A 24,112-nucleotide genomic window follows, 5' to 3' on the forward strand; every position below is an offset into this window, starting at 1 on the left:
ACCCTTCCAGAGCTGAGATATCGAAACTCAAAATTTCGACCCGAAAAAAAATCGACAGTGGTACCCCTTATGTTTTTTTTTTTTTCGGGCGAAAAAAAAAGTATCCCCAATCTTCTCAAAACTCTGGATTCTGATAGAGGGCAATGAGACTTATTCCTGAGTGAAAAAAGGGAGGCTCTAGACGCTTCCAGAGCTGAGATATCGAAACTCAAAATTTCTACCAGAAAAAAAATCGACAGTGGTACCCCTTATGTTTTTTGTTTTTTTGGGCGAAAAAAAAGTATCCCCAATCTTCTCAAAACTCTGGATTCTGATAGAGGGCAATGAGACTTAGTCCTGAGTGCAAAAATGGAAGCTCTAGACCCTTCCAGAGCTGAGATATTGAGATCCCACAAACTCACTATTTTTATTATGAGATAAATGCTACGTGGGAACGTGGGAGTTTTTTTTTTTGGGGGGGGGGGGGGGGGGGATGGGGAATTAAGTTTCCCCAATCTTCTCAAAACTCTGGATTCTGATAGAGGGAAATGATACTTAGTCCTGAGTGAAAAAATTGAGGCTCTAGACCCTTCCAGAGCTGAGATATCGAAACTCAAAATTTCGACCCGAATAAAAAAACGACAGTGGTACCCCTTTCGTTTTTTTGGGGGGGGGTGAAAAATTAACTTTCCCCAATCTTCTCAAAACTCTGGATTCTGATAGAGGGCCATGAGACTTAGTCCTGAGTGCAAAAATGGAGGCTCTAGACCCTTCCAGAGCTGAGATATTGAGATATTTATAATGGGATAAATGCTACGTGGGATCTCAATATCTCAGCTCAGGAAGGGTCTAGAGTCTCCATTTTTGCACTCATGACTGTTACGGTATCTTTCCATGATCTTGTATGTCATAAGTTTATAAGTTTAAATTATATGAGCGACGGGTGCACTAACACTTCATAACATCAGTGACTCGACAGCACAACCTAGAGCAGTTTTCCTATGCGTTTGTAATGTCTGCACAAAGGAGACGGGCAGCTGCTTGAAGATCTCTTTTGGAGAAAACTGTTGATTTTATACTTGAAAAAATGTAATTATCACTCCTTAAAAATTAATATTACCTCAAAATGAATTGCATTGTTAGCCCACCCCAAAACTTAAAGAAAATAATAATATTAAATACTGACCAATACTTAATTATAAAACTTTTTATTTACTAAAAATATAATTTAATATAACAAGCAAAAAGTCATTTGTTTTCTCATATGACAGTTATGCATGCATACATTTATATTGCTAAATGCAGTGAAACATCTCAATTGTCAGTCAATCGATGAATTAATGCATACATTAATTCAATAATTATATTTTATATACTGACAACAATAAGAAAAATGAATAAATGAGTAAAAGAACAAATAAAAGTAACCATCACAATAAACAATTGCATATACAAGTCAACAACACATGAAACAAAGCTTTATTCAAACTAAAAGCATGTATTTACAGGTGCTGAACACCACATACTGCCAACTCAACACAGCGGTTCCCATTCTGCAGCTTTATTCTGATGAATTCACCAGAGGGGACTGTGCCTTCTTCCCAGAGCTTGTTGCTGCGCTGCGCTTCACAATCTGAGGCAATAAGGGCAGGTGGAGAGATAGACGGTCTCGTAAAGACAGGTGGAGTGATGGAGGGTCTCATCCATGGCACCACTTCCAGGATTCAGCTCTGGGCTCCTCATCCTCAGTGCTCACACCAGTCTGCAGACATTTCAGATCCAAAAATGCACAAACATTATACAAAAGCAGTCATTTTAACTCACAATGTCATTTGATTTATATATTAAAAATAACCTTACTTTATATTTGAGTAAAATCCCAAAAACAAATGCTGCCATCATCTTTCCTTGCAGGTCTTGCTCCACCACAAAAGCTCTGCAGCAAATGCACAGAAATCAAGACTCAGAAAAGTGTTGTAATTTCTCTACTTGAATTTACAATAATTCAAATAAACTACAACTTAAGATTTAATAGATTTTGTTATCCATTTCTGCAGTATACTCACTCAAAGCCTTCCATGACAGCATTCAGCATCATGAACCTCTCTCCACCGGATAAACACGCGTGTTCTTCTGTCCCTGTAACATACAGACAAGATTCACATTATGAGCTCAACACTGCATTTAGCCTACATGCTGAGGTTGATGTGTTAACTCACTTTTAATCCAACTTAAATGTTCCTCAATATATCAACACTAAAAAGGGACAAATTAAATATAACATGTTTAGTTACTTGCAAAAATGGAGGCTCTAGACCCTTCCTGAGCTGAGATATTGAGATCCCACAAACTCACTATTTTTATAATGGGATAAATGCTACGTGGGATCTCAATATCTCAATATCAGCTCTAGAAGGGTCTAGAGCCTCCATTTTTGCACTCAGGTGTAAGTCACATGGCCCTCTTTTTTAGAATCCAGAGTTTCAAGAAGATTGGAGAAACTAATTTTTTCGCACAAAAAAAAAAAAAAAAAAAACGAAAGGGGTACCACTGTCGTTTTTTTCGGATCGAAATTTTGAGTTGCTCCAATCTTCTTGAAACTCTGGATTCTGATAGAGGGCCATGGGACTTAGACCTGAGTGCAAAAATGGAGACTGTAGACCCTTCCAGAGCTGAGACATTGAGATATTTATAATGGCATAAATGCTATGTGGGATCTCAATATCTCAGCTCTGGAAGGGTCTAGAGCCTCCATTTTCAAGAAGATCAGAGAAACTCAAAATTTCGCCCCCCGAAAAAACTAAAAGGGGTACCACTGTCGTTTTTTTCGGGGGCCGAAATTTTGAGTTTCTCCAATCTTCTCAAAACTCTGGATTCTGATTCGTTTCGACTGAAGAAAGAAAGGCATGGACATCTTGTGTGGGAGAGTAAATTATCAGTGCACTTCTCCTGTAACCAATCACATGTGCTGTTGTGTTTAAAAACAGAGCTGTTTAATTTTCCACAAGCGATTAAAGATGCAGCTGTGTGTTTGTTTGACTGTAGATGTGGATGAGTGTGAGGAGGAAGACACACTCGACTGCATTAACGCCCGCTGCGTGAACACCGAGGGCTCGTACAGGTGTGTGTGTCTCAGGGGTTTCATCATGTCTCGAAGACCCAACCACTGCATCCTCGCCTGATCGGTGTAAACGCTGGACTTAGAGACTTTTCCCGCCACATTGCTGTAAATTGTTTATTTTATGACTTTATTGACAATACCTGTGTGTATATCCAAAAGTCTAATACGTGTTACACACACAAGACTCAATGATGTTGTACTAAAACGGAAAAACGATATGCTAAATGTACATGACCTGGTCTTTTTCATTGTTTGGACTCGAACGCAAGCCAGAAGTCTGTCACATTTTAATTCTTCATATTTATACATCCATATCAATGAAGGCAACTCCATGTATACTATATATAAATATATTTACATGAATTATTTTTTGTCATAGAATCTCACCATGTTACCATTTGATACTGTAAAATCTCTTCTTCTGCCATTTGTTTTCTTCTGTCCGTCACGCAACACAATGCACTGTATCTGTGGGGTTTCACACAACTGCTATTGTACAGTTTTAACACGTCTCAGATGTTTGTTACATATTTTTATGTGTACGTTTTTGATATCTCCTGTGATGAAGCTGTTTGAAAATATATTTGCACACGTTTTTCCTTTTTTAAGTGTTTCTTTGTTGCTATGCTTTCTGAAAACCAATCAGGCTTGTCCGAATATTCAACAAGTCACAATATTCCTCATCATAAAAATTAATGCGCAGAATAAAAGGGCGGGGCCTGGTTGAGTTTGTTAGTAGTGTGTTAAACTGGCAGTTATGGAAAGGGGCGGGACATTTTCCAAACACACTCAAAGCGCACGACCAATCAGAGCACAGTGTGCTTTTCAGAAGGAGGGGCTTCATAGAGACAGGAAGTAAACAGAGCGTAACTGACAGACTGGGAAGAGAGGAGCCGCAACAATGGAGAATATGGGGAAAATAATCAACATTTAAGCATTTTGTACAGATTTTGACATAATATGGCCTATTTAATTTCCAGCCGGCGTTAGATCAGTTTTCCCTTTCCGAGACTGAACCCTAAATATGTCTGACATAATTAAAATCCCATTGTTGTTAATTTCTCAGGCAGTTTCTCTCTGCTTCACAAGCTTTGTTTGAGTAACCAGCTTATCTCTGTGTGGTCCTAATATGCCTAGTGTTTATATGAATCCAGCTCATAATACCTTTTATAGGCCAATCCGCCCACATCACACACCCAAGCCGATTAAAAGGGTTCACTTCGCTCCTAATGTACTTCGGTGGATTGCACTGACCAGCGGAATATCAGCTTTCACTTCACAGCGGCTCGAGTTACAGCCAACGCTGTAGTGGAGGATTTCAGTTTTCCCCGGAAACTTCCTCTGATCCTCCTTTGTTGACAGTCCTCGACTGTGTTCACTTTAAACACAGCCTGAACTGGACTGGCATGAGTGCACTCACACACTCACACACACACACAAACACAAACACAGAGATGCCAAATCTGAATTGGCTGCCGAATGTTTGTGGTGTAATTGTAGGTCAGAGTTTCGGATTCAGTTAAGTTTCCACTTACGTCACCATGAGTGACACAATCATCGATTTACAAGCTGTGGTTACAGTGATGGATAAATCTGACACGGGAGAACATTTAGCACTGCGGTTGTGCTGGTGTGTGAATCTCACAAAGAAATGTCTGGGTCATAAGTAATAATAAAATAAAACACACACACACACACATATATACACATACATACATAGATAGATTATATATATATAATATATATATATATATATATACTTATATATAAAATCTATCTATGTGTATATATATATATATATATATATATATATATATATAAATTTTTTTTTTTTTTTTAAATCATGCCACCATGACAATACCATTACCATTAAAAAAACTACCATCTACCATGATGGAACTGTACTTCAAATAATATCACTTTTTCTACATTTTTCAACAAATTTCTGAAGCAGCACAGAAAAAAAAAAACTATATAGGCAAAATTTAAAAAGTAATAAAAACTAATAAACTATATTTGGATTATCTTGGATGGATTATCAACAGAGATGTGCTCACAAACAGATTTAAACAGATTTGTGAACAATATTTGAGAGAAATAGGCCTTTTGTGTATATAGAAAAAGTGTTCGATCTTTGAGTTGAAAAATTGGGGCAAAAACAAAAGTGTTGCATTTATAATTTTGTTCAGTATGTATATATATATATATATATATATATATATATATATATATATATATGCTACTATGAAAATACCATTACCATTAAAAAAACTACCATGATGGAACTGTACTTCAATGTAAATAATATCACTATTTCTACATTTTTTTAACAAAATTATGAAGCAGGAAAAAATAAACTATATAGGCATAATTTTAAAAAGTAATAAAAAGTTATAAACTAACTAAATTAACTACTAATCTAAAGCTTATAATCAGAAATGTTTCTTGAGCATCAACTCAACATATTAGAGTGATTTCTGAAGGATCGTGTGACACTGAAGACTGGAGTAATTTTTCTGGAGTGATTTTACGAGCATGTTTATAGAATGTTTTAGCATGTTGTTAGTTTTAACACGTTAACATTATTTTCCATTTTGCTAGCATGACCCTTACAATTTAGCATGTTTCTAACATGTTTAGCACATTGCTAGCATGATCCTAACATTTTAGCTAGTTTCTTCTAACATGTTTAGCACATTGCTAGCATGGTCCTAAATTTAGCATATTTCTAGCATGTTTAACACATTGTTAACATGATCCTTACATTTTAGCATGTTTCTAACATGTTTAGCGCATTGCTAGAATGATCCTTACATTTTAGCATGTTTCTAACATGTTTGGCGCATTGCTACCATGATCCTAACATTTTAACATGTTTAACGCACTGCTAGCATTGTAGCATGTTTCTAACATGTTTAGCACATTGCTAGCATGACCCTCACATTTTAGTATGTTTCTAACATGTTTAGCACATTGCTAGCATGATCGTAAAATTTTAGCATTTTTTTAGCTTGTTTAATGTACTGCTAACATGATCCTAACATTTTAACATGTTTCTAACATGTTTAGAGCACTGCTAGCATGACCCTTACATTTTAGTATGTTTCTAACATGTTTAGCATATTGCTAGCATGATCCTAAAATTGTAGCATCTTTTTTAGCTTGTTTAATGCACTGCTAGCATGATCCTTACATTTTAGCATTTTTCTAACATGTTTAGCACATTGCAAGCATGATCCTAAAATTTTTGCATCTTTTTTTAGCTTGTTTAACGCACTGCTAGCATGCTAACATTTTAGCATGTTTCTAACACGTTTAGCACATTGCTAGCATGATCCTAACAATTTAGCTTGTTTCTAACATGTTTAACGCATTGCTAGCATATCCAGCCCACATTTGGTCAGTGTGGAATCAAATTAAATACAGCCTTGGTGAGCAGAAGAAATTTCCTTCAAAAAAGTTATAGCAAACTTTTGAACGTTGTATGATATATTATTGTACATTATATGTTTTATCATAAATATATCACATTATCATTAATTTATTGTTTTCGTTTCTGGGTTCTGTCATTTCTGTTGGGTTTCTGTGTTTATTGACCCGAGGTGAGTTTCAGTACGCGCCTGCGTCTCTTGTTGGAGTGTGTAAGAATGATGGTTTAGTGAGATTAGCCAGCCTCTCTCAACATGAGACTGCAGGAGAAGAACACACAGCCTGATGTCACACACACTGCCACGCTTCATCAACTGTGGAGTCAGAAGTGCCACATCATAGTTCCTGTGTGTGTGTGTGTGTGTGTGTGTGTGTGAAAACACTCGCACTATAGATGTTTGGAGACAGAAGCGCTGCGTCATTGATCTCGTACATTTGCATGATGGGCTATGGAAAGCGATTATGGCGTGTGTGTGTGTGAACACTCGCACTAGATGTTTGCCCAAGCGAATGGTCTCCTCCAATAGTTGCTGAGGAGGCTTTCCCTGGATTAAGGCCTGTGGGGACCGGGACAGGTGTCACTCGCCGGCCTAGACGCTAATCCTCTCACCTGAGATGGACACCAGGCTTGCACCGGGCAGAAATGGGTCAGTGTTCTGTAACACTGTGAAACAGGGTCAACATCTCACTGCATCACACACCTGAATATTTCTAGGAAGAGCTCTAATCCTCCTCAGCAAACAGATATGAGTAGCCCACAGATCACGGTCCTATGTTGTTGTTGAAAGGACATAAGATGCTGTAATAATGCATAATGTGCAGCTGTTCAGGTCGTGTTTATTCTCTGATAACGACCATCTGATTGTATATTAACCTATTTCATGCTATTTAATAAATAATAATAAATATGTAAATAATAATAAATAACATGGAAGGGAAAATATTGACTGCAGACAAATAAAATAAGAGCCATGCATATACTGTTATAGTTTATATTAATATTTTCAAGATAATTGTATCTTTTTAAATTAGTCTTAATTAGATTTTAATTTCTATGTGGTTTTTATTGATTTTAGTTCAGTTAAGTTATTGTAGTACGTAACGTTAAACTAAATTATAATGAGAAATGTCAACTTGGCAACTATTACATACATAAAAAGTTTAGGTTACACTTTATAAGGTGTCTGTGTTGTAAATATACATTTAAGTACTGAGTATAGTACTAGCCTACTGACCAAAGCCTTTTTTTTTTTTTTTTTTTGATGAAATTTTCATTAACTATACAAATATTATAAATCAGGTTTCCCACATGAGCGCATGATCAGTTATACTACATTGTTGCCCAGGACAGTGGTCATTGTATTAATATTATTTATATGTTGTATAGAATATTTTAACGTATTTTTAGCATTCGCATTTTTTTATTTCATTCTTAGCATTTCTAGAATGTTTTAGCAATTTTCTACATGTTTTAATTCATTGTTAACATTATTTAACATTTTGCTTGCATGTTTTAATATTGCTAGCCTTATAATAGCATGTTGCTAGCACATTTCAGTGTATTAATATTATTTATTTTTGATAGCATATTTTAGCTTGTATTTTTAGCATTATCATGTTTTCTGTTGCATTTCTAGAATGTTTAAGCATTTCTACATGTTTTAATTTATTGTTAACATCATTTTACATTTTGCTAGCATGTTTTAAAATATTGCTAACCTTATAATAACATGTTGCTAGCACATTTCAATTAGCATTTTGATAGCATTATAACATGTTTTAACATGTTGCTAACATGTTTTACCTTATTGCTAACATGAATTAGCTTGTTGTAACACATTGCTAGCACAAATTAGCATGTTGTTAGCACATTTTCATCATATTGTAGACAAATTGGGAGTTTTTCCCCTAATTAATCCAAGTGTTTATGTTTTTTATTTATTTGTTGAATTTTTAATGAATAGATTAAGACTGCATCTTTTTTCTGTGACGATTACATTATGAGAAACATTTCAGATACTACGTTACTAAATCAAATTGGTGGCACTGATCATGTGACTGCACGATCGTCAGCTTATAAACAAACGTCTGAAGTTCAATATTTCAACTTGTCACTGAAACTGTGCTGATAATATCATTTGAATGTAGTATAATGCAGTGATAATGTTCCTCCGACACGAGTCTATTGCATCACAGAGACAGTAATAACAGTCACTCACTGTGAAGTGTGTGTGCGTGTGTGTGTGTGTGTGTGTGTGTGTGCAGCTGAACACTGAAGCTCAGCACTTTTACAGCATCAGTAATCGCCACAAATCCTGACCTACTGACTGAACATCTCACAGCTGCACTCAAACACACACACACACACACACACACACACTGGACCGAGTACGTGCGGTCGTGTAGATTTAACACTGATAGATTGATCGACTCTGACCAGAATGCACTTTACAATAATGTTTTATTTGCTGAAATTAGTTACTAATAATGCACAATATTTCTACAGTAGCCTACTAATGTTCATTTTAATATTTAATAATACATTTTTAAAATGAATATTAGCAGAGATATTTTAGTTTTATTCCTTTTTTTAGACATTATTTTATGTGCATTTTATTATTGTTTTATTATCATTATTAAAATTATTATTTCTGTTTAGCTTTAATTTCAGTTGTAGTTTTAGTCTTTTTTTTCTATTAAAAATTTCAGTGCTTTTCTAAGTTTTTCAACTGATATTTATATTTTATTTTACTTCAGCGTTAGACATGTTTTTAATATGTTTAGTTAACGATTATAACCCTGAACATTTCTTAATGCACTGTGAACTAACATGAGCAAAAAAGTAGCTGTATTTCTATTAGCTAACATTAAAAAAAGATTAATAAATGCTATAAAAATATTCATTGCATATTGTTAGTCCATGTGGGAAAATGCATTATGTTAATTGTTTCTCCTGCTCAAAACACTCTTTAGTGCAATATTGTTTAAGGTGTCCGTGTTAACATGTAATTATGCATTTAAGTAATAATAATTACAGAGTTAGAGTTAGAATTGGGGTTATATTTTAGGGTTAGTTGCATATAATTATGCATAATTTATAGTTAATAAAACTACAGTAACGTGCAACAATGATACTGTAAAATAAATGCACAATCCTTCTACAGTAGCCTACTAATATTCATTTTATAATAGACTTTTAAAATCAACATTAGCAGTGATATTTTAGTTTTATTCCTCTGTTGAAATAGCATTTTTTTAAACATTATTTTGTGCATTTTATTATTGTTTTATTATTATTATTTAAGATTGCTGTTTCGCTTTAATTCAATTTAAGGTAGTTTTAGTCTTTTTTTTTCGGTAAAAAATTTCAAAGTTTTTCAACTGATATTTATATTTTACTTTACTTCAGCGTTAGACAATTTTTTTAATATGTTTAGTTAACGATAATAACCCTGAACATTTCTTAATGCACTGTGAACTAACATGAGCAAAAAAGTAGCTGTATTTCTATTAGCTAACATTAAAAAAAGATTAATAAATGCTATAAAAATATTCATTTCATATGTGGGCTAATGCATTATGTTAATTGTTTCTCTTCCTCAAAACACTCTTTACCATGTAAAATATTGTGGTTATACTTTATTTCAAGGTGTCCGTGTTAACATGTAATTATGCATTTAAGTAATAATAATTACAGAGTTAGAGTTAGGATTAGTTGCATGTAATTATGGTTAATAAAACTACAGTAGCGTGTAACAATGATACTGTAAAACAAAGTGTCACCAGGTTTAGTTGCATGTTATTATGCATAATTTAGTTAATAAAACTACAGTAACGTGCAACAATGATACTGTAAAATAAAGTGTCACCGGGTTTAGTTGCATGTAATGACGCATCATTTATACGTATTACTACAGTAATGTGTAACTGCAAAATGAATTGTTACCAATAATTCAACGTAAAGGTCTTATTGTAGTAGCTGAAATATTCTCGGCGTGTGATTGGCCGAACCCCCTCCGAGATCCTGTAATTCCAGTCCGAGAGCTCAAATTAGCGGCTGTTTTGAGGGTCAACAGTGGAAACAAGGAAATGAAGCAGACTTGATGTTGCGGGAGTGGTTTGTTGGTGTTTGCAGTCAACTGCAGAGAAGGAATGTCTTTATATGTATTTACACACAACACTGAGTATCTGAAAACTTCAGTAGCCTAAAAATGATGAAAATGAGCAATCACTGCTTCATGATTGTATCTAAATAGCTCTCCGTTAGAAGGGATCCAGCAAATGTGTTGTTTCGCATTGGTCGAGTGATTCGCAGTTGGCCTGCTTGTCGTTTTCGAGGATTTGACCTGTCAGTTATGAGAATCCATCAATAGGGTTTTAATCACATGCATCTGGATTAGACAGGCTGACTCCTCCCAGCCCGAGCATCCCTTAAATAAACCCGCTCCCCCTGATGTCCTGTTCAGTCTCTCTCAGTCTCGTCCCGTTCAGATCGCGCTCGCAGACGCACAACCCCTGGGGAAAGTAGTGATGGACCTGAAGGACTTTTGCCTGAGCGAGAACTTCCAGTTCCTGAACCAGCACGAGTAAGTGGAGGACCATCATTACTGACCCGAACCCAACTAGAAAACGCTTCATTGGTATCTTTGAAACAGTAATAATGCTTATAGCCACATCATAAATTCAGCATAATTAGATTTTTTTTTAGTCACCGCTTTTGCAACTCTTTGATTTGAATGTTTTAATGGGCTGAGTATGTCATTACAACATATGACAATTCTTTCCTGTGAAATGTATCTTCACTGGCATGATAATGTTCGTTAGCTGTGCAATAATTAATTTATAATGATTTTGATTAGAATTTATGTATTCTTTATGCATGTTTTGGCATCATTTAGTTTTGCTAGCTATATATATAAAAGTGGCACAACATTCATTTTTAAAGTGTGTCATACTAATCAAAATATTTTGGTTCCACTTTTTATTGCAAAACTATTTTACAGTCTCCTTGTAACATTACATACTGTAGTGATAACTACAAAAGATTCATAATTACACCCTAATCCTAACTCTATAATGAGTACATGTAGTTAATTATTAATATTCAGATTACACAACACTGAGTAGTATTAATAAAGTGAGTGTATTTACTATTTACTATAGGGTTATGGTTAGTTGCATATGCATAATTTATAGTTATTATGGTAACACTTTATTTTAGTGTCCTTGTAACATGTGTTACATGTACTTACCATAGCAATAACAGTAAATTATGCATGTAAATTAACTAACTAACCCTAATAGTAAGTACATGTAGTTGCTTAAATATATAATTACACTGCAACAATGACACCTCAAAATAAAGTGTCACTGTTATTAATATAGTACACTGTAAAAATAAATGTGCTTTATCTAATCAATAGAATTGTGGCAAATTGATTAAATTTAACAAATTAGAATTGAGTAATAATTATTCCTTAAAAGTTAACCATTTAAAATGAGTAAAGTTTACAGCAAAAAAATTTACAAAAATAACTGACTAACAGACAGACGTCAGAGATGAATTATTTTATATTATCTTTATTTTATATTGCCAACATTGAAGACACCTGATGTTAACAAGCAGAATCACTGAAGGAGAAAACCGTCATTTTAAAGCAAACACCGATCACCATAATGGTGACTTCAATTTATGTTTTTTGGTTGTTGTTGTTGTAAGTTTTACTCATTTCAAATGATTCACTTTTAAGGAATTAATTTGATTAATTATCATTTAATTCTAATTTGTTAAATTTATTTAATAATATTGCACAATTTTTTTTGATTAGATAAAGCATGTACATTTTTACAGTGTATATGTAACAAATGCAACAAGGACGTAAAGTGTTACCAATATGTTAAAGCTCTTAGTTCAGTATAAATGTAGTGACAATCTAACCGTTTCAATCCTCATCAGCCTTCTGGATCCGTCCACCTCGGATGACCCGCCGTCCCCGACCGACGCGGCGCTCAAAGCCGACCCGCTGAGCCCGTCGTTCGGCCTGGTCAGCCCCGGGAGCGCGTCGGACAGCAGCGGCTACAGCGTGTTCTCCCGAAACCCGTCTCTGAACCCGGACTCGCCGGTGAGCTCCAGCTCAATCTCCAGCACCAGCGCCCCGGCGCTCTTCCACCCGACGGGACACACAGAGTCTCTCCTCAGCGACTTCATCCCCTCGCTGAACCCCGGGCCCAAGCGCCTGTGTCTGGTGTGCGGAGACTTCGCGTCCGGGTACCACTACGGCGTCGCGTCCTGCGAGGCGTGCAAGGCCTTCTTCAAAAGAACCATTCAAGGTAAGCACTGCACCCACAAAAACACAAAAAGTGGGTACACTTGTTACATATTTACCATAGTAATGACACTAAATTACATGCAACTAACCCCAATTACTTTTTAAGTGTAACCCACTTTATTTAAGGCGTCGTTGTTACACTGTAATTATACATTAAAGGATTAGTTCACTTTAAAAAAACTTTTGCAGATAATTTACTCGCCCCCATGTCATCCAAGATGTCCATGTCTTTCTTTCTTCAGTCGAAAAGAAATTAAGGTTTTTGATGAAAACATTCCAGGATTTTCTCCATATAATGGACTTTAATGGGAACCAAACAGTTCAAGGTCCAAAAGACAGTTTCAGTGCAAACTGTTCAAGGGGCTTTAAAGGATTTCAGACGATAAATAAGGGTCTCATTTCATCTCGAAACGATCGCTCATTTAAAAAAAAAAAAAAAAAAAAAGTTTAAGTTTTATAAGCTTAGCTTGCTCTGTTCTGTGATCGCGTTCGTGACTCTCCTGTTTGAACTCGTTCATCAAAATGAACGAATCTTTTACCGAGTCAACGTTGAATGAACCAAATGACATGAAAAAAGGTTCGTTCATTTTGATAAACGAGTCTTTTGTCTTTGGACCGTTTGGTTCCCATTGAAGTCCATTATATGGAGAACAATCTATTAATTTCTTGGACATCTTGGATGACATGGGGGTGAGTAAAAGTTTTTTTTAAAAGTGAACTACTCCTTTAAGTACTAATAATTAACTATGTACTTACTATAGGGTTATGGTTTGGATCAGGGTTAGTTGAATGCAATTATGCATAATACATAGTTATAGTAACTACATGTAACATGTGTAACAAGGACACTGTAAAATAATGTGTTACATTCACAAGACAAATATTGTTGGTTTAACTTAAAAAAATGAAATAACCTGGTTGCCTAAAAAATTGAAATGTAAAGTTCATTGAAATGTAAAAATTGAGTTAATACAATGAAGTAGATTAATTTAATCATCAGAAACTCAAAATATTATGTTATATGAACTTCATAAAATATTTAAGTTGATTTGACAAAAGAAAAAAATGTGATTACAAATCATGAAACAGTATGAACATACAGTATATGACAATGCATAATGCTAATTAGTAACTTAATAATGAAAATGAGTGTTGGTGTGTGTGTGAGAGGGGCTTATGCTGTTAATGAATGCGTGCAATGATCAATATTACACGAGCTAACTATCTGTCTGACATTGATTGGTGTGTGAAGACTCAGTGTGTGCTGTTTTAATCAAAGCACCTCAGAAGCCCAGCTCAATACATTTGACATGCTTTGGGTTATTTTGGTGGTTTTAAATAAGGTTCACTTTATTTTACAATTTTGTTACTTGTAGTTACTGTAGTAATAACTATAATTTATGCATACTACTCAGTACTTTAATGCATAATGCACTGTAACATAGACACCTTGAAATAAAGTGTAACCAAATAATACAAAGTAATTGAGGTACTGAAAGATAGAACTGTTGCCAATTATTTTATATATTATTTATAAAATATTTAAAAAAAGTTAATGATAAAAAAAAATATTTTTTTATAAATAGAATAATGGCAAGGATATTATCTATACATCTTTTGAAAATGTATGTATGTATATATGAAGAGTTCAGACGCAAAAGACTCTAAGTGCAATTTGAAATTTTCTTCTAGAATGATCATTTTTATCAAGCTTAAGTTCAGTAATTTCACTTAAATGGCAATGATAATTACCTATTAATTGTTATTTAAGTGAAATTACTGAACTTAAATATACAAGTTTGATAAAAATCATCATTAAAGAAGAAAATTTTTAATCAATTTAACACATCCTTGCTGAATAAAAGTATTAATTTCTCTTATAAAAGAAAGAAAAAAATACTGATCCCAAACTTTTGAACATTAGTGTATGTTGTTACAAAAGATTGTCTAATTTAAATAAATGCTGTTCTTTTTGCCTTTTTATTGATCAAAGAATCCAGAAAAAAGTATCACAGGTTAAAAAAAATATATATATTAAGCAACTGTTTCCAACATTGATAATGATTCATCATATTAGAGTGATATCTGAAGGATCATGTGACACTGAAGACTGGAGTAATGATGAGGAAATTGTATTTAAAAACTATATTCAATTAGAAAACCAATATTTTAAATTGTAATAACTTCACTGTAAAAACAAATACGCATTATAATCAAAAAAAAAAAATGTGGCAACAGATTAAAAGCAATATTATTAATTAAATTTAAGAAATTAGAATTGAGTAATAATTAATCGAATTATTTCCTTAAAAGTTAACCATTTAAAATGAGTAAAACTTACAACAACAACAAACAAACAAAAACATACATTTAAGTCACCATTATGGTGATCGGTGTTTGTTTTAAAATGACGGTTTTCTCCGTCAGTAATTCTGCTTGTTAACATCAGTGTCTTCAATGTTCTTAATTAATCTTTGACGTCTGTCTGTTATTTAGAATTTTTTTTTTTTTTAATTTTTGGCTGTAAACTTGACTCATTTTAAATGGTTAACTTTAAATGAATTTAATTAATAATATTGCTTGTAATCTGTTGCCACAATTTTATTTATTAGATAAAGCGCATTCATTTTTACAGTGCATTTAAAATAATATTACTGTTTTTTTTGTGTATTTTTGATCCAATAAATGCAGGCTTGATGAGCATAAGAGACTTCTTTCAAAAACATTAAAAATACGAATGTTTCCAAACTTTTGCCTGTTATATATATATATATATATATATATATATATATATATATATATATATACACACAATTATGTTTCTGACAGATGGATGATTTGTATTGGCTTTGGCCTTGGGCAGACAGAGTTCAAGTGTAAGCGGTGTGTATGTGTGTGTGTTAACATATCAATATATTGATAAAGAGTTCAATCACATAATGGATGCTCGACTCACACAGAGTCTTGTCAGTGTTTTACACACATCTATTGATCATACTTAACTGTGGAAAGTTCCAGGATTTGCTTCTCTGGGCATTAATGTGTGTCGAACAGTCGTCAATACACTCGCCTCTGGGAAAACACAAACTTTCTACTTCTTGCTATATGACTATTAAATTATGAGGCAGTGCTAAATCAATATTTGAACTCTGTCTGGACTCTGTCTATGGATTTCTGTGTGAAAGCTCAGCTTGTGAAGCGGGGAACAAATGGACTTCATGTTTGATTAAACAAATAAATAGCATCTCACTCTCATGACGTTCTGCTTTTTATTAATAATCCACAAACGACGTGTAGATTGTAGAAGTATTCAGAGCATGTGGCCAAGAAAAAGTACTAGAACTTTTTAAGAAAAAATACATATATTTATTAAGTATGAAAACTGCAGTTTCACTCATTTTGTCCATGACTTCACATGTTTTGTTAACGTTTTTCACTCGACAGTACTGTAAATGTGTCCTATGGTGTGACATTTATAAGTAAATGTGTAAAGCACTACGCGGGATATAACTAGAGTTGGGTCTGTTGGTGTTTCAGGAAACATCGAGTACAGTTGTCCTGTGGTAAATGACTGCGAGATCACCAAGAGACGGAGGAAGTCTTGCCAAGCCTGTCGTTTTCAGAAGTGCCTGCGTGCCGGCATGATGAGAGAGGGTCAGTTCCTCTCTAACATCACACTTTTACATTTCAACAATGCTATGACTTCTATTTTAGCTTGAGAGGTTTGCTGTGCATGAGTGCAAATAACCTGTGCACATAAACTGTATTCCACACTAGCGGAAAAGCTCATTTTGTTATGCGATATTTCTAAAAATATTAGCATCTATCGTACATTTTACGTTAAGCCTCCATTATCTACATTTGTTACTGTATTTATTAATTATTCACGTTGGTAAATTAAAGACAGCTGTTGATTGTTTGTTCATGTTAGCTCCGGTCCATTAAATAATATAAACTGATGCAACTTTGGATTTGATAAATAAATAAATGTTGAAGTTAACTAAGATTTAATAAGTTATTTGCATTGTTATTTCCTAGTTGTTAATAAATAAAATGTCATTGCTTATATTGATATTGAACACAATCTTAAATATTTAATATTCATTTTATGTAATAAAGTTTCTATGGAAGATTCTTTCCGTGACAGAATGAAAAATAAAAAACTTTTTACTCGCAATACTTTTTTTCTCACAATTGCGAGTTTACATCTCGCAATTCTGACTTTATATCTCGCAATTCTGAGATATAAAGTCAGAATTGCGCGTTATAAAGCCAGAATTGCGAGATATAAAGTCAAAATTGCGAGATATAAAGTCAGAATTGCGAGATATAAAGTAAGAATTGTGAGATATAAAGTCAGAATTGCGAGATATAAAGTCAAAATTGCGAGATATAAAGTCAGAATTGCGAGATATATAGTCAGAATTGCGAGATATAAAGTCAGAATTGCGAGATATATAGTCAGAATTGCGAGATATAAAGTCAGAATTGCGAGATATATAGTCAGAATTGCGAGATATAAAGTCAGAATTGATTGATATAAGTCAAAATTGATTGATATAAAGTCAGAATTGTGAGATATAAAGTCAGAATTACGAGATATAAAGTCAGAGAATTGCGTGTTATAAAGTCAGAATTGATTGATATAAACTATTCCTTAGAATTGGCCTGATAACTCGCAATTGCGAGTTTATATCTCACAATTCTGAGAAAAGATGTCAGAATTTCGAGATAAACTCGCAATTATGTGTTATAAAGTCAGAATTGCAAGATGTGATCTCCCAATTGTGAGAAAAAAAGTCAGAATTGTGATTCTGTCTTTTTTTCTCACAATTGCGACTTTTTTTCTCACAATTCTGACTTCATATCTTGCAATTGTGAGATTAAAATTCGCATTTTTTTATTTTTAGAATACGAGATATAAAGTCAGAATTGCGAAATATAAAGTCAGAATTTTTATTTTTAGAATACATTTTTTTTTTCTTTTTTTCCATTAGAAACCTACAGAAACAAGCTTCCATAGGTTTCTTTGTTTTGCATATACGCATTTTTTTTCCAGATTTAAATTAGATTTTCACTCTCAGATTTGTGTTTCCATCCACCGATTTATATTCGCATTTTGGGATGTCGCATAAATAAACTCTGGATGCATAAATTCTGAAAATGCGCATAAAAAACACATGCGCTCAATTGAGGCACATAAACACATTCACTGAATAAATCCGTCGATGCGCAACAAAAACTCCCATGACTTTGCCTCAGCGGAGGCTGTGATTGGATAACTGATCGAACCAGAGGACCAATTGCATGGCAGCATCTCAAATGTTGGTTTGGTTGTTTTGAAACTCCTCAGTCAAAGTCTGTGATCAGAATGATTTGGTTTGATTCCCTCCAGAAGTGTGTTCCCAAACACGCTAGACATCAAGACAGCTTTATCGAGATATCATGCAGTTTGTTCCCCGATCGCAACTTTCATTTTTGTTCCAGATTTTTTTTTTGTGCCAATTTCCCAAGAAGTGACTGTTTTGTTTGTAAATTTTTGCTTTTATGTTTTAGTAAAGATGTCTTGACAAGAACAGTAAACAAGAAGAAACTATTGATTTACTTGAAATAAGGAGTTGATTTCCCCGTACCTGTCCAGGTGTGCGCATGGACCGCGTCAGAGGAGGCCGGCAGAAGTACAAGCGCAGAGCCGACTCAGCACTCTCTCTCTTCACCAAAACACCTTACACACATCCAAGCAAACCAATCCGTGAGTCTCACCACACAACATTCATTACAATAGCCTTTGCTAACCACTTGTAGATCTTTAATATGAACAAAAACAGCGAGGGACTGAGCATAACTCTGAGTATTAGACACAGTGTCGTCATTGGATTATGTGTGGTTGAGGATTTAACCTGATTAAGGGTTTAACTTCATCAATAAAGCATCATCTTTTCCTATCCAGGAAACAAGGTGATCTCTCAGCTGCTGGTGTGTGAACCGGCTCCTCTGCGAGCCACTCCTGACCCCGCGACCCCTGACAGTGACCTTAAAACACTGATGACCTTATGTGACCTTTTAAACAGGGAGCTCCTGGTTATGATTGGCTGGGCAAAACACATCCCAGGTACACATTTAGATGTTTCTGTGCTCAATATATTAGGGTTCATACAAGGGGTGGATAATTATGATTCACTTTTCTGACTTTAGTTAGTGTGTAATGTTGCTGTTTGGGCATAAACAACATCTGCAAAGTTACAACACTCCAAGTTCAAAACAAAGGGAGATATTTGCTTTTAAAGAAATCGTTTTTTGAGGACTACAACAAACAGCTGGTAAAACTACACAACATTGTTGTCTAATAAGAGTACATTTGTGAGTCAGCTCAAACTTTAGCATCCATCTTTTCACATGCAATCGAAAGTCACTCTGTGTGCGTCTCACAACAGCTATGTATAGATTACATGACAAGAATATGCTAATTTAAGATAGTTAACTCCACATCAGTAACATAAATTCATCAACTAACCATTCAGAGATGTTGTCACTTCTTCTTGAGTCTCTCCATCTTTGACTGACTCCGGTTTAAATATAAAAGGCAGAGCAGTTTCTGACATTTTAGTGTGTGTCTGCGTGAGGTAATCGCAGCTGCTAACAACACAAACGAGCTCTTGAAGCTCCGCCCATTTTGGCGGGAGTAGCAGCTCATTTGCATTTAAAGGGCCAGTCACAAAACGGTGCGTTTTTGCTAACTCTCAAAAAGTGACAACTTTAACATGCTTTATAAAATATCTGTGGGGTATTTTGAGGTAAAAATTCACATACACACTCAGGGGATATCAGAAATGTATTTTACATCCTGTGAAAAGGGCATTACACTGTAAAAAAATAATCCGTTAAAAAAAACGTTAAGCAGCTGTGGTTGCCAGCATCATACTGTAAAAATACGGTGTGTTACTGTTTTTGAAATTAACAGCTAAATACACACCGTATAGTTACGGTATGATGCTGGCAACCACAGCTGCCGGTAGTTTACCGTTTTTTTACAGGACAATTTTTTATTTGACTTTTTGAAATTTAAGTCCTGGAAAACCCTTGAAAACATTCATATTTATTAAAAGGTATTTATTATTAAAAAATGAAAATATAAGTGAAAATGTATCTTAATTGTATTGATAAAATGAAAATCAAAATAAATGCTCCAGCCCGTCTGATATTGTAAGGGCCGTTTCGCATGGCCATGAGCGTAATCGAAATATCCAAGCATATGATTCAGCTTTCACTCTTCAGGTCAATCATATATTCATGAGGAGAAAAAAATAAGTTTGAATAAGAAAGCGAGATCTTTTTTCATCTGCTGCACTTTATGTGTACCATTTTGTTCATTTTTAGTGATCCATTTGCCTTTTTTAGAATTTGAAAGATATCAATTTATCATTTGACAGCTGACAAGATATAATATATAGATACGATATAATTTAACAAGTGAGATCTCTGATTGTAGTCCTTCAAAACCAAGAAAGTAGTGCTTGAATTGTCTTTGCCAGCCCTGATATATCCCTTTAAACACATCTCTCTGCGTCAGGATTCTCTGGGCTGTCTCTGGTGGATCAGATGGCTTTGCTCCAGAGCGGCTGGATGGAGACGCTGGTCCTGAACGTGGTGTGGAGATCTCAGGCCTCGCCCGACGAGCTTCAGTTTGCGGAGAACCTGCGCCTGAGCGAGAGCCAGAGCCGAGCCGTGGGACTGCCGGACCTCTACACGGCTCTCCGACACCTGGCCGTCAGATACCAGCAGATGAGCCTGAGCCAGGAGGAGATGCTCACGCTCAAAGCCATGGCTCTGGCCAACTCAGGTATACATATGACCAATAACTCTACACTTCAACAGACGCTCCAATGTAAAGGCTATTTTTGGATTAAGCTAAAAAATAATAATAATAAAAATTATATACACACACATATATATATATATATATATATATATATATATATATATATATAAAATAGAAACCTATATATTAATAGAAATGCATTATTATAATTGTATATTATTATACAATGCTAATGATCTAATTATATAACTATATCTAAAATTGCAGAAAAAAATATTATAATATTACAGTATATTTATATTATTATACATATTATAATAGTTAAAATATAACATTATTTTACACAACCATTTCAAGCACTGAAGTCTTTTAGATCGAAAGATTATTTATAGGGTATATGATTATATAAATTCAGCATGTCAGAAGTTTCACTGTACGAACATTTTTTAAATAATAGAGTGGTTTAAATGCGTTTATGGTTGTATTGATAACGCTTAAGAGGCATCCAGGGATTTCTTAAACTCTCTATATCTGGTTTGCATGATAACAATTCATTCTACTTCATATAGTTCCCATTTTCAGTCTCAGACTCAAAAACAATCAATAGGGATCTAGCAGTCCAGAGCACAGATCAATAAACCATTAGCCGTGTCTCCCAGCTTCCATCTGACCACAGGGCAGATTCCAGTCAGACAACACTGGGAAAACTATTGTTTTTGCTCTCGACACAGAAAGATCTGAAGAGCGTACACCAAATAGATGTGCTCTAGTCCATTAAGCATCAACAATAGGAGTCGCCGCAGTTTTAAGCAAACAACAGCGTGTCAGCCATCGGCACTGATCCTCAACAAACTTGTCTCCGTACTCCGACCTTCAGCCAGATGGAACTGGAAAATATTCTGAACTGGAAATATTCCTCTGACCTGTAATGCTGCCTGAATCATAATCATAATCATAATCATAATACCCTGTTAGTTGACCAGAGGAGCCGTTCGTTTTTCTCCATTCTGTCACTGATTGAGTTTTGGTTCCTTGCCACTGTTGCCTTTGGCTTGCTTAGTTGGGGACATTTATTTTAACATTCAACAATATTATTGATCTGCCCGCATTAACACCATTATATGAGAACTGAACTGAGCTGGACGATGACATCACGGTTTTCTCCAGAGTGGCTACATACACATAAATGAACTAAATTCATAACTTTATGCAACAAAAATGAATCATCACTGAACTTACTTAAAGGAGTAATTCACTTTAAAAAAAAAATGCTGATAATTTACTCGCCCCCATGTCATGCAAGATGTCCACGTCTTTCTTTCTTCAGTCGAAAAGAAATTAAGGTTTTTGATGAAAACATTCCAGGATTTTCTCCATATACTTCAATGGGAACCAAACGGTTCAAGGTCCAAAAGACAGTTTCAGTGCAAACTGTTCAAAGGGCTTTAAACGATTCCAGACGATGAATAAGGGTTTAACCAAGCGAAACGATCGCTCATTTAATAAATAAATAACAAAGTTAAAGTTTTATAAGCTCAAATGCTCGCCTTGCTCTGTTCTGTGATGCGCGTTCGTGACTCTCCTGTTCGAACTCGTTTATCAAAATGAATGAATCTTTTTCCGAGTCATTTGGTTTATTCAACGAATGAAACGAACGATTCATGGTCTGGAATTGTTTAAAGCCCTTTGAACAGTTTGCACTGAAACCGTCTTTTGGACCTTGAACCGTTTGGTTCCCATTGAAGTCCATTATAAGGAGAAAAAACCTGGAATGTTTTCATCAAAAACCTTAATTTCTTTTCGACTGAAGAAAGAAAGATAAGGACATCTTGGATGACATGGAGGTGAGTAAATTATCAGCAAAAGTTTTTTTTAAACGTGAACTACTCCTGTGGTATTTCTGGTAGGTGGACTGTGGCGCTATTATTCTAGAAACAAACTTTGTTGCATTATTTCCCTGTTATCTCTGTAAAGCTGCTTTAAAACAATATCTATTGGAAAAAAACGCGTTATAAATAAATGTAACTTGACTTTAACACTCAATCGGATGTCGTATATGACCTTGCCGATGGTTTTCCAAATAGATGCGAGTGACTGGGAAAACTATTGTGCTCTAGCGTTAGTCCATTAAACATCAACAATAGGAGTCGGCACAGTTTTAGGCAAACACAATAGAGCATTTAACACTCAATCGGATGTGGTAAATGACCTTGCCGATGGTTTTCTTCCAGACGCAGAGAATGTGGAGTGCGCAGACGCAGTTCAGTGCTTCCAGGACGGGCTCCACGAGGCCCTTCAGGAGTACGAGAGCGCGCAGAGACCGGCAGAGCCGCACCGGGCCGGGAGACTCCTCATGACGCTGCCGCTGCTCCGACAGACCGCACACCGGGCCGCGCGCTGCTTCAGCCGGATACACGCGCAGGGACGCGTGCCCATGCACAAACTCTTCCTGGAGATGCTGGACGCCAACATCTAGACTCGCACACTGTGGACTGAGCCAGTAGGCGCGCCGCCGATAGAGTAATACTACGTTTAAAAAAATAACTCGTAGGGGTGGGACTTGAGCGCTGAACATGCTGATTGGTCTGTCGAGTTAATGCCGCATTTTGATTGGTTGACTCCACGCAGCGTTGTTATCTGTCGCGGTGCGTGCAATAACAGTTGTTTGCTGCTATTCGAATCAACAATGGAGTTTAATTAACACGACCAATGAACCGACAATGACCTTCAGGCTATATTAAACTTAAATTAAGAGGATGAAATCACTGTATAGGCGCATCACTAGTAAGACTAATGGCCTAATCTTCACGGTACTTCACGGCAACAGGTCTGAGGTAACAAAAAGTTCCTGAGACAAATTGTTTTGGTAATTTCGGTGGAAACATGCCTAATATCGATCTCTGAGGGCCTAAAATTGCATGGGCCCTTAATCCTAACTCCCCTCTCCTCATGAAAAGGCTCTGGGTCACACACAGGTCAGAGGTCACGTTTAACACACAAAAGCAGCTCTTCGGAGTTTGGCAGCTAAACTGCACTTGAAGACGAGAGGTTAATATCTCTCTCTGTCTTGCTGAAGCACAATCTTTTACTATTTATTTGATATTAATTCGTGGAGATTATTGTTTTATAAGGTGTTGGCGATTTAGATGACCAATTTTTTTTTTTTGTTAGCTTTTTACAATATATCAATAATTTTCTTTTTTTTTAATATAATTTTGTAGGTTTTTTTTCAGTCTAGACTTGGGAATTTGGATAATATCGAAGACGCATAACAGTTTCTGCATAACAGTTCCAGCGATCAGCATCATAAACTATCACAGTAACACATAGTCTGCAGTCAAGCTATGGAGCCTTTGTATTTATTGTCTAATTTATTACGTGGAACATCTGCTGTTATTTATATGGAAATAAATTATTTTTTGGGAATTTTCAAGA

The 24,112-nt window shown here is 35.2% G+C and overlaps 1 protein-coding gene and 1 long non-coding RNA gene across 2 annotated transcripts; one reads left to right on the forward strand and one right to left on the reverse strand.

The window, feature by feature from the left end:
• Window positions 1-1,429: 1,429 nt before the first annotated feature.
• On the reverse strand, window positions 1,430-19,510 carry LOC148977277 (uncharacterized). Its single transcript, XR_016169819.1, has 6 exons — window positions 19,373-19,510; window positions 18,492-18,583; window positions 12,468-12,866; window positions 2,046-2,118; window positions 1,840-1,915; window positions 1,430-1,741 (listed from the first exon to the last, which is right to left on the reverse strand). It is a non-coding gene; the product is annotated as an uncharacterized LOC148977277 (long non-coding RNA).
• Window positions 10,769-24,103, forward strand: esrrd (estrogen-related receptor delta). Its single transcript, XM_039690693.2, has 7 exons — window positions 10,769-11,115; window positions 12,486-12,859; window positions 16,396-16,512; window positions 18,500-18,610; window positions 18,809-18,970; window positions 20,429-20,698; window positions 22,909-24,103. The coding sequence occupies exons 1-7, from the start codon at window positions 11,060-11,062 to the stop codon at window positions 23,151-23,153; spliced, it is 1,335 nt and encodes a 444-aa protein (XP_039546627.2). The 5' UTR covers window positions 10,769-11,059; the 3' UTR covers window positions 23,154-24,103.
• The last annotated feature ends 9 nt before the right edge of the window (window positions 24,104-24,112 follow it).

Source organism: Pimephales promelas, chromosome 10, assembly GCF_988280905.1.
Source record: "Pimephales promelas chromosome 10, fPimPro1.hap1.1, whole genome shotgun sequence".
Classification (NCBI taxonomy): domain Eukaryota; kingdom Metazoa; phylum Chordata; class Actinopteri; order Cypriniformes; family Leuciscidae; genus Pimephales; species Pimephales promelas.